Source organism: Erinaceus europaeus, chromosome 1, assembly GCF_950295315.1.
Source record: "Erinaceus europaeus chromosome 1, mEriEur2.1, whole genome shotgun sequence".
Classification (NCBI taxonomy): domain Eukaryota; kingdom Metazoa; phylum Chordata; class Mammalia; order Eulipotyphla; family Erinaceidae; genus Erinaceus; species Erinaceus europaeus.
The window spans coordinates 106721271-106732888 of record NC_080162.1 but is presented as its reverse complement, the minus strand read 5'-3'; the positions used below and the strand labels follow the sequence as shown (position 1 = coordinate 106732888).

At 49.8% G+C, this 11618-nt stretch overlaps 1 protein-coding gene across 1 annotated transcript; it reads right to left on the bottom strand.

Moving 5' to 3' along the window:
- Window positions 1–6293: 6293 nt before the first annotated feature.
- LOC132541962 (uncharacterized) lies at window positions 6294–8933 on the bottom strand. Its single transcript, XM_060203725.1, has 6 exons — window positions 8798–8933; window positions 8395–8578; window positions 7569–7818; window positions 7254–7349; window positions 6999–7097; window positions 6294–6771 (listed from the first exon to the last, which is right to left on the bottom strand). Exons 2-6 carry the CDS (start codon window positions 8536–8538, stop codon window positions 6323–6325), a joined length of 1038 nt encoding a protein of 345 aa, XP_060059708.1. The 5' UTR covers window positions 8539–8578; window positions 8798–8933; the 3' UTR covers window positions 6294–6322.
- Between the last annotated feature and the right edge of the window lie 2685 nt (window positions 8934–11618).

Below are 11618 nucleotides of genomic sequence, written 5' to 3'. Positions count from 1 at the left end.
ATGTTAGCCATCAGGCTCAGGCAAAAATTAGTAAAGCCATGGGCCCCTTGGAAATACACCTAAAACACTCCAATTTATTTTTCTCAAAACGGAAATCCTAAATCTCACCTGCTATATTACCTTGAGGTTCCTGATTATAAATTCGTTTTACTTTATATCTTAAAGCTTTCTAGCCACAAAGTTGCCCATGCTTCCATGATGCCAATCTGATTTCCCTGGGCAGACGACTTCCCCAATATGTCCTAGAACCTCACCTCCCCAGAGCCCTAGCCCACTAGGGAAAGATAGAAACAGGCTGGAAGTATGAATTGACCTGTCAATGCCCATGTCCAATGGAGAAGCAATTACAGAAGCCAGACCTCCCACCTTCTGCACCCCATTAAGATCTTTGGTCCATATTCCCAGAGGGATAAAAATAGGGAAGCTTTCAGTGGAGGGGATGGGATGTGGCACTCTGGTGGTGGGAGTTGTATGGAATTGTACTCCTCTTATTCCACAAGCTTATCAATCATTATTAAATCACTAATAAAATTTTTTAAAAGAAGAAATAATAAATAAATAAATAAACGATACACAACTGCAGAGGTGCTGAGTGATGGGCAGGCCTTGCACATCTGCGGCCCCGGGGTCTAGCACCGACCCCACACCAGAGAACCTGCACAGGGGAAGCAACACAGAACTTGGAGTTAGACTGTAGTTTCTCTCCTCTCTGTCTCTCTCCTGAAAGCATCTCTCTCTGCCCACCTCTTCCTGTCCCACTCACACCTTTGATCTAAATTCAAAGGACAAAGGAGCACAAATCAAATCAGGATCTATGGCATCCTTCAGGCATTTAGTTTTAGAGATACGTGAGATAAATGAATGATTTCATAAACTGTAGTCCTATCTTTTAAAGACTTATTTTTAAAAAGTATTTATTTATTCTCTTTTGTAGCCTGTGTTGTTTTATTGTTGTGGTCATTGTTGGATAGGACAGAGAGAAATGGAGAGAGGAGGGGAAGACAGAGAGGGGGAGAGAAAGACAGACACCTGCAGACCTGCTTAGCTGCCTGTGAAGCGACTTCCCCGCAGGTGGGGAGTCGGGGGTTCTAAGCGGGATCCCGCGCCAGTCCTTGCGCTTTGTGCCACATGCACTTAACCCGCTTGCGCTACCACCCGACTCCCTAAGGACTTATTTTATTATGTTCTAAGTATAATAGGGAGATTAAGAGAGGAAGAGAGAGAGGGTGGGACCAGCTGTGGTGGGCAATGCTGGCCTTTGGGGCAGGGACTGACCTGCTGTGAGTGCAAGTGGGAGCGTCCACGTGCCTGGACCTGGCCCACGTGGCCGTGCTGTGCAGATGCAGGACTCAGGCTGCCTGCCCAAGGGACACAGAGTGGGTGCAGGACTTCCCCTGTGGGCCTGACCAGGGTAGTAGGCAACCTTGTTCAGTGAAGAATCACTATGTTTACATGGTGCGGCAGTGGCAGGCAGCCTTCCACTTAAGTGCACATATTACCAAGTGCAAGGACCTGGGTTCAAGCCCCGCTCTCCATCTGCTGGTAGTGACACTTCACAACTGATGAAACAGGTCTGTATGTCTGTCTTTTGTTCTCCCTCTCTACCTCCCACTCTTTTCTCAATTCCTGTCTGTCCTATCTAATAAAAAATTAGAAAGAATAAAAATTTTAAAAAGAAAAAGGAAAAGAAATATTAGGGTCGGGTGATGGTGTACCTGGTTGAGTGCAAACATCAGAGTGCACAGGACACCAGTTCAGGCCCCAGTTCCCACCTGCAAGGGGTGGGGGGAGCTTCACAAGCAGTGAAGCAGCGCTACAGGTGCCTTTCTGTCTCTCTGCTTCTCTCTGTCTGTATCCAAAGTAAATAAGTAAACACAACATTTGTTTTTTTAATTTTTTTATTTATAAAATGGAAACACTGACAAGACCATAGGATAAGAGGGGCACAATTCCCACCACCAGACCTCTGTATCCCATCCCCTCCCCTGATAGCTTTCCTATTCTTTATCCCTCTGGGAGTATGGACCTATGGTCATTGTGGGATGCAGAAGGTGGAAGGTCTGGCTTCTGTGATTGCTTCCCCACTGAACATGGGCATTGCCAGGTCGATCCATACTCCTAGCCTGTCTCTCTTGGTGGGGCAGGGCTGCAGGTGTCTCTTTGTCTGTCTCCCTTTCTACCTCTCCTTCCTCTCTCAATTTCTCTGTCTTTATCCAATAATTAATTAATTAATTAATTAAAAAATAGAAAAAAAGATAGTTTGGGGGGGAATATGGGTTGTCAAAAATTTCTGTTCTGTTTCAGTTGTTTGCATTTAACAAGTCAATTTTTTAAAAAGGTATTTATTTATTCCCTTTTGTTGCCTTTCTTGTTATATTGTTGTAATTATTGTTGTTGTCATTGTTGGATATGACAGAGAGAAATGGAGAGAGGAGGGGAAGGCGAGAGGGTGAGAAAAAGATAGACACCTGCAGACCTGCTTCACCACCTGTGAAGCGATTTCCCTGCAGGTGGGGAGCTGGGGGCTCGAACTGGGATCCTTGCACCGGTCCTTGTGCTTTGCACCATGTGCACTTAACCTGCTGCGCTACCACCCGACTCCCAAGTCAGTGTTTTTAATGTATCAGCACAATGAAATGCCATCCACAAGATAAGTGGAAATAATAAACACATCAATTTATAGAGTTAAAGAAGTGCTCTAGTAAGGGCACACAAACCAGAAGCTGTGCAAAGAATTATATTTTTAATTCTTACAGTGCATGTTAGAATTCTATTTTTTACAAGCAGAAAATTTCATCATACAGACCCTGATGATCCTACCTAAGCCTGAATTTGTTGGGGCTTGAGCTGACATGGTATTTTTGCCCTTGACTGATGGGAGCCATTCATGGTTAACTTCGCCATCAACTTTTTACACAGGAAAAGCAACAACCTGGGGCAGTTTGCACAAGAGGGCTCCCTGATCACACCCACCCTGGGGGCCCAGGGCTCTACAGCACTGTCATATAACAAAACATCAGCATTTACCAAGCAGGGGTCCTCTGCTCTCTTTCTATTCATGGCTTCAATTAATAATTAGTTCCCTGAAAAATGAGCCAATCTGTTTCCTGGAGGGCCAGAAGCTTGAGTACAGCCAATTAGCATCTTGGTGGTGGCTGCCTTGGGAATTGAATTTAGTCTCACGGCCCATTTAAGATCTGCAAATATTGTTGCCTCTTCAAGAGGAAAGTCATGATTGTTAAATGAAGGGGAGCCCTGGGGACCCATATGCTGAGGCCACTCTGCATGGCAGGCTGGACAGGGACCCTGGGTCCAGGGCTTTTGTCTGGTCCACATGCCCACTCTATTCTTCTCTGAGGCCTCAGCAGCTGGTGCCTGGCAGCCAGATCCCAGCCACCCGCAGGGGGAGTGGCAGCTCTGCCCCCCTGCAGCCGCACACTCAAGTAGGTCTTTTGTCTGCTTTGAGGACGACACCCCTGCTCATTCCCAGTTGGCCTCTGCACAAAGGGGGTGTCTGCAGCAGGCAGGCTGTGTGCACTACACTCTATTGAGGGGCGGGGCTGCAAGCAGGCACTCACAAGTCGAGTCGTTCCTTTCAAGGAATGTGTAGGATGGCTGCAGGGCCTGGGAACTGGGGGACCGAGGTACAGGGTGTTGAGATTCGAGGAACTGGAGCACCCAGAGTCTGTGGGAGAAGTTGAACTGATCTAGGCCTTTCCTCACTCAGAAGCCACTCATGCTTGACAATAGGAAATGCTTTTTAAAAAGAAATTCCTAGGCTTCCTCCATTTAACAACTGTTGAAAGGAGAAAACTAGGTGAATCATGTTGATGTAAACATGTGCTCTTCTCTTATCTTGTAAAAAATGTTTTACTTGTTTTCTTTTTGTTTTACGAGAGAGAAGGGGGGGAGAGAGAGAGAGAGGGACTGACTGACTAGGGGGTTGGGTGGTGGTGCACCTGGTTGAGCACACGTATTACAATGTGCAAGAACCCAGGTTCAAGTCCCCCTCCACCACCACACCCCTGTCGCCACCTGCAGGGGGAAAGCTTTGTGAATTGTGAAGCAGGGCTGCAGGTGTCTCTATCTTCCTCTCTATCTACCCCCTTTTGTCTCAATTTCTGGCTGTCTCTATACAGCAAATAAAGATAATACAAAAATAAGAGAGAGGGAGGAGGGAAGAGACACTAGAGCCCTGCTCACCTCTGGGTGATGGAGTTGTTGGGGATTGAACCTGGGACCTTAGAGCCTCAGGTAGGAAAGTCTTTTGCAGAACTGTTATACTGTCTTCCCAGCCCTCTAATCTTCTTCTTCTTCTTTTTTTAAATATTAAGTCATTTTATGGGGGCGGATGGAGGGTTGGAGGGTATAATGGGTTACAGTACAGTTGTTGACACATGCCTACAGTTTCTCATCTCCCTAGGATAGGTGCTTGCAAAACACTCTCACCTCCAGCTTGGGTCCTTTTCCATCTTGCACCAGGACCCCAAAGCCACCCCCACCCCGCCCCCAAGTTCTGCCCTGCTTTCCCCAGAGCCTGCTGCTTTGGTGCAATACACCACACACTGTCCAAGTTTCACCCTGTGTTTTTCCTTTCTGTCCTTGTTTCTGAAGTTCGCCTATGAGTGAGACCATCTCTTTTTGGGTTATGTCACTTAACACAATGCCTTCAAGCTGCATCCTTTTCCAAGTGGTCATCGCTCACAGCTGAATGTCAGAGAGGGATGAGGACTAGCTCATTCAGGAGGGCAGCGGCCTTCCGTGTGGGCACCCGGGTGTAGACCCCAACACCACGTGAGAATGCTGTGGCCTGGGGAGGTGCCAGTGCTGTCCCCTACCACCAAGTAAGAAGAATAAAAAGAGCTGGCCTAGGAGACGTGAAGTTCTGCATGTGAGGTTCCATTGCCGAAACAGCCTTCAGGAGTTGTGAAGAACAGCCCTTAATGGTACCAACAGTAGCACTGAAGCAAAATGCTTAGCCCCTGCCTGCCGTGTGTCCTGTGTCTGTCCTTTCTGGTCCACCCCAGCTTCCACCTGTAGAGACCAGAGGTAGGTAGGCCCAGGCCCAGGCCCTGGCCCACGGTTATGGTGGCTCCCTTACTGTGCTACAGGGTACCCTCCTCTGCCTCCAGGTGGGAGCTCTTCCTCCTCTTCTGCCTTTGGACTTGACCTCGCTGTCCTGGGGACATGTGAGCCTCAGTCCCAAGCTCTGCCTCCAGCATTCCTGGGGGGCAGAGTGCTTCCCATAGGAGGAGTTGCCACACTCCACCCTTGTCCCCACATCTGATGCACCCTGAGTGGGGGTGTGAATGAGGAGCAGGGCCGGCGGAGGTGGGTCTGGGAGATGGCCCCAAGGCCCATGACTTTGTTGAGGGGGATGATATCAAAAGCAATGCTGGCAGTGTGGTTGGGGTGCTGTGCCCTACTCCAGTCCCCCACTTGGTATACTGACCTTTTGTCCTCCCTGTGTCTTGTTAAGGCCCTTGCTGCTCACACAGGCTCAGGAGATTCTGACTGTGGCAGCTAGAAAGCCCATGTGGATGGAGCCAGGCAAGGTCCTTGTCCCTGGGACTCACTAAGCTGCCCAGATGCACTTCCTGATGAGGAAATGTTGTTAAAATTTGGAGGCTCTTGCCGGCCGGCTAGCTTCAAGGCGGGTAACAGAGACGCCGGCTGGGCAGGGAAGCTGTATTTCTTTATTCAGGAACCACGATTCATAAACTAAGACAAACTAATCACCAAACAGAACTCTGCTGTCTCTTTGTGGCGGTGCAAGCACTCTCTCTCTTACTCTCGAACTCAGAAACTCTCCAACTCCGGAACTCTGGAACTCTCGTACTGGGGAACCCTCTGAAAGTCTGGCCCTCTCGAACTCAGGAACCCTCTCTCTCACTCTGGAACTCTGGCGGGTTTCCTAGGGGCGAGGCCAAGCGGGCCGCAAAATTAACAGGACTGATGCAATTCTCTTGGCGGGGGAGGACTAGAACCCAATGTAAAGCATACAACAAGGAAAGGTCTGTGCTGGGAGAGAGCAGGCACAGGCTGCAGTCTGTCTTTCTGTCCTGGGCTGTGGGCTCAGGGCAGTGGGCAGAGAAGGCTGTAGAAGGGGGCAGAGAAGGGCAGTGGGTCAGCAGAGCTAGGCTGGGGCAGGCAGGATCATGAGCAGCACAGGTTAGTTCTGGGGGCGGCCTTAGGGCCAGAAAAGTGATGAAGATGTGTGTGGGGGTGAGCCCAGGCTTCCCTGTGGGATCTGATCAGTCCTGAACATATTCAATGGCTGTGGAGTAGACAAATCAGAAGAAACACAACACTTTATTGTCACTTACATGAAAAGGAAATAAATAACACCACAAACAAAGTATAGCATCATGGCAACATTAAGGAAGTAAGAAATGCATAGCTTGTCTTCGGTGGGTGAGGTGAGCTCCTGAGGGGGAGCAGGGACTACAGGACTGTCCCCAGCTGGCAGGGAGGGCTGGGTGCTGGGACCCCAGCTCTGGCCCTGAAGGGGCTCTGCAGATGGGGGTTCTGGGACCTCTGCAGTCTGGGTGGCTTCACTGGCTGTTTCTGGACAGGTCAGCTGAGCCTCCAGAGTCTCCGAGTCAGCAGGTGCCAGTGTTTGCAGCCCTGGAGCCCCAGCTGCTGGTGGCTTTGCCACTGACCCTGGTGGTTCTGTAGCTCCAGTGAATCCTGACTGGGCCTCGGCACCTGCAGCCGGGTCCTCGGAGAGTCCTGGAGCTGGAACCAAAGCTGTCAGCTCCACACAAGCTACTAGAGACACATGAGGAGAAAAAAAAAAATCAGGTATAAGCCAGTTCCCATGTGCTTTCCAAGGCCAGACCCATCCCAGGCCTGGCAGGAACTCCCCCGCCCCCCAGGGTGTCTTCCCTGCTGCTCTCCTAGGGGCTGAGGCCTCTCTCTGTTCCTGAAGCAGGGCCTGCTCCTAGGGGTTCTCTGTGTGGGCAGTGAAGCTCCCCATTCCCTCACAGCCCCCTCACCTGCAGGTTCTGACCCCAGAAGCTGCAGGCTCCCCAGTGGGGTCCAGTGCAGGAGGATGGGGCAGGCCTGGTGCCCGGCAAAAGGGTCATTGGCAGTGGCTGCAGAAAAAACACCCAAATGTCAACTCCCCAGGACTAGGGGGAAGCCCCACCCCACCCCAGGACACCTTTCCTGCTGCTCCCTCAGGGGGCTGAGGCTTCTCTCTGCAGCACCAGCTCCTGGGGCTCCTTCCTAGGCTTCCAGGAGCCCCTTACCCTTGGGTTCTGCCTGCAGGTGGCCCCGGTTGCTCAGTGGGGTCCAGTGCAGGACAGGGCGGGTCCAGCGGCAGGTGCAGGGGTTTTCAGCTGTGGCTGCAGAAAAATCACCCATGAGTCAGTTTCCGTGTGATTTCTAAACTCAGACCCCATTGCAGGCCTTGAGGGGAGACCTGCTCCTGTTCCCCTCCCCCAGGATGCCTTCTCTGCTGCTCCCACAGGGGCTGAGGCTACCCTCTGCAGCACCAGCTCCTGAGGCTCTTCCCCAGGGCCAGGGAAGCCCCCACCGTACCCCAGCCCAACTCAGGGTCTCACCTGTGGGCTCAGAGTCCAGGACACCTGGCTTCTCAGAAAGTCTGTGTAGGTGGCTGTCATTGGGAGGGGCTTGAACTGTGGGGACAGCTCTGCCTGCTGCCCAGGCAGAGGGCCTTCCCTCAACATCCAGAGAGCCTTCTGAGGAGGAGTCTTTGCAGGGGACCATGGGGTGCAGGCTGAGCTGGTCCCTCTCAGAGAGGGACCTCAAATCCCTGCTGGAGATCTCCTGCAAACATCTGTACACAGGTTTCTGCAGAGATGATGCCACAGTGGCCAGGCCTTAGAGCCTCACACAGCACTGCCCCCCAGAACAAGGGACACCCCTCTAGTGGGGACAGACACCCCAGGACAGAGACACCCCTCCAGGGGGAACCAATCTTCCAGGAAGATGGATTCCCCACCCCAGGACAGGGAAACCCCTCTAGGGGGAGAACAGACCTCCAGGACAGAGACATCCCTCCAGAGGAGACAGACCTCTAGGACAAGGATACCCCTTCAGGAAGGCAGACCCCCCAGGATGAGGAACACCTCTCTAGGGGGAATATACTAGAGGGAAGGGGCCACCCCAGTCCCCTATGCTGCCAACTAGCCCTGACTTAGAGTGTGACCATGACCCCCCTTTCCTGATTCAAGGACTGGCCTTCCCGCGTGTGTGTGTGTGTGTGTGTATGTGTGTGTGTGTGTGCACACACACACATACACACACACACACACACACACACACCTCTTTCTGTGACAGCGTGTGTGTCTCTGTGTGTGTGTGTGTGTGGAGACAGGTCTGTCCAGCCTCACCCTGTGCTGACAATGGACATACCCAGCCTGTTACCTCTGCCTGAGGGTAGCAGCATGGGCAGAGCTGCCCCAGGTGGCTCCTCAGCCACAAGCTCAGTCCAGTCACTCTTCCCCGGTAGTGGGATCTGCTCAGCCTGGGGCCTGAGAGGCCTGAGGGGCCCTTCTCACGTGAGAGCATCTTCTCTCAGCAGCTCTGAAGCCAAACAGCTGGGGAGGGTCTATGTGTGGACAGAATGTGGTTGCCAGGGGACCAGGGTTCCAAGTCCGTTGGGGTCCAGCCCAAGGTGGTGAGGTCACTTCCTGGGTGCCCTGCCCTGAGCTTCCTCCCTAGAGAAGACCCTCCCCACAGGGCCTCATGTGGGCTGATGACAGCTCACCTCCCACACACACCCCTGCCATCACATACACTCACAGTGACACCCCCAGACATTACTTACCCCCAGGAAGGGTGGGGACAGCCAGGCCCAGCTATGAGATTCAGCTTTGGGGCAGACTGCCACCTCCCTGTTCAGTGTTGAGACACTGGAACCCTCATGGCTCTTGGACTCCCATGTCCATGTGACAGGACCATCCAGTTACAGGAGTCACCTGCACACACCTGTAACCTGGGAGCCATCTGGTCCCCAGGGAATCACATACACACACTGAGGTGAGATGTGGGCTGATGATGGCATACTCACAGGCCTGGGCCTGCTCTGGGCCCAGGGGAGGCACTGTTCTCCTGTCTGCTGCCCAGCAGTTTCTTTCTTTTTCAAGTTCTTGTGTATCAGATCTCTGGATTCCACATATTAGTGAAACCATCTGGCCTTTCATCTCTTGACTTACTTTGCTAAGCACAATCACCTCTAGTTCCATCCATTTTGTCCTAAAGGACATAAAGTCATCTTTTTTTTTTTTTTTTTTTTAGTACAGAGTAGTATTCCATAGAGTATTTGTGTTCTATAACTTCCAGTCATCTGTTGATGGGAATCTAGGCTACTCTCAATTTTTGTCTATTGTGAATAATGCAGCTATGAACACAGGGTTGCATGTGTCCTTTCAATTTAGTCTTTTAGATAAATGCCTAAGAATTATTTGTTTAAGGACTCTCCATACCTGTTTGCACCAGCAGTGTACCAAAGTTCCCTTTTCTCCACAACCTCTCCAACACCTGTTAGTTTCTGTTTTATTGATGTAAGTCATTCTCACAGGTGTGAGATGGTATCTCAGTGTTGTTTTAATTTGCATTTCTCTAATGATAAGTGGAACATTTCTTCATGTGTCTGTGAGCCAAGTGTATCTCTTCTTTAGAAACTTATCTATTCAGCCCTTTGGCCCACTTTTTACGGGGTTATTGTTTTCTTGAGCTGTATTAGTTCTTTATAGATGTTTGGGATCAGTCAGTTGTCAGATGTGTGATGTGAAAAGATCTTCTTCCATTTACTGGGCTGTCTGGTTATCCTTGTGTAGTTTGCTTTTGACTTGTAGAAGCTCTTTAGTTTCATATAATCCCATTGACTTACACTTGTTTTCATTTCCCATTCCCGGGGGCTGAGTTCCAAAGTACATCTTTGATGTGAAGGTCCCGCAAAGTTTCACCAACATTTTCTTCTCTAAATTTTAGAGTTTCTGTTCTAGTATTCACATCCTTGATCCATTTTGATTTCATTTTGGTGTATAGTGTAAGTTGTGGTCTTGTTTCATTTTTCTACATGTGGTTGTCCAATCAAAATTTTTGTTATTAGTGAATTAACAGTGTTTTACAAAACTACAAGATTTCAATGGCATAATATCACACTCATGCATGGTGTACATAAGTCAAACCACACTCTACCACAGTTCTGTGCACCGCCCCCCATCTTCTTCTTCTTCTAGCGTTTGCCCTTCTTCCGTAGCCAGTCAACAGCGTCAGGTTGAGCCTGATGTAAAGTTTCGAGACCTCCTTTGAACCTGGAGAGGTGGCAGTCGTTGACTATGTGGGTCATAGTCTGTCTGTAGCCGCAGGGGCAGTTCGGGTCGTCTCTGGCTCCCCAGCGATGGAACATAGCGGCGCACCGGCCATGGCCTGTTCGATAGCGATTGAGGAGGGCCCAATCATAACGTGCTAGGTCAAAGCCAGGTTGACGCTTGCAGGGGTCTGTGATGAGGTGTTTGTTCTTTACCTCAGCTGACTGCCAACTCTGTTTCCAAGAGTCTGGAACAGAGAAGTTCAGTGTAGACGTAGGGAACCAGATTGGATGACGAGACGTCAAGCGTTGGACAGGGTGGGCGAAGATATCCGCGTATATTGGCAGGTCCGATCGAGTGTAGATGTGGGAAATGAACTTAGATGATGCCGCATCCAGGCACACTCTACCACAGTTCTGTGCTCCGCCCCCCATAACCACTACAGATTCAGCAAAAATCAAAGAAACTTCTGGTTTTTTTTTTCATTTTTATTAGTGATTTAAATAGCTTTTACAGGGGAAATATCCTAAGGAACCCAACACATCCATCTAGACCTTCTAGAAGCTCTTTAAGTTTCTAGCTTTCCCAGGTCATATCTGATGTCCTACAAAAGTGGACAGGATAAAATGGACTGCTGGGGGAGATAAGCATGTTGTAAGGATGTGTACACATATGTTCTTGGAAGTACAATTTGTACTAGCCAAAACCTGGAAGCAACCCACCCAGGTGTTGAACACAACAACAGATGAGTGGCTGAGCAAGTTGTGGTCTATATACACAATGGAATACTACTCAGCTATAAAAAAAATGATAACTTCACTGTTTTCAGCCGATCTTGGATGGACCTTGAAAAATTCATGTTAAGTGAAATAAGAAACAGAAGGATGAATATGGGATGATCTCACTCTCAGGCAGAAGTTGAAAAACAAGATCAGAAAAGAAAACACAAGTAGAACCTGAACTGGAATTGGCATATTGCACCAAAGTAAAAGACTCTGGGGTACGTAGGTGGGGAGAATACAGATCCAAGAAGGATAACAGAGGACCTAGTGGGGGTTGTATTGTTATATGGGAAACTGGGGGTTGCATTGGATCGACCTTCTCGTGGTGCATCCCGTGAGTACCCATTCATTGGGGAAACTGACGATCCTTCCTAGCCAACTGAATCCACATGGATCCCATTCACTTTCAAAGCCAGCAACAAGCAGCTCCTGACAGCTTTGCTGTTGACTGGCTACGGAAGAAGGGCAAACGCTAGAAGAAGAAGAAATGGGAAACTGGGGAATGTTATGCATGTGCCAACTATTGTATTTACTGTTGAATGTAAAACAG

Bases quoted from the DNA above. Each gene is read 5' to 3' on its own strand.
- LOC132541962 (XM_060203725.1), bottom strand. From the start codon at position 8,538: ATGCTCTCACGTGAGAAGGGCCCCTCAGGCCTCTCAGGCCCCAGGCTG. The intron at 7,819-8,394 runs GTAACAGGCTGG...TCATCTCTGCAG, and splicing joins GCTGCTACCCTCAGGCAGAG to AAACCTGTGTACAGATGTTT. The intron at 6,772-6,998 runs GTGAGGGGGCTG...ATGTGTCTCTAG, and splicing joins TCTGGGGTCAGAACCTGCAG to TAGCTTGTGTGGAGCTGACA.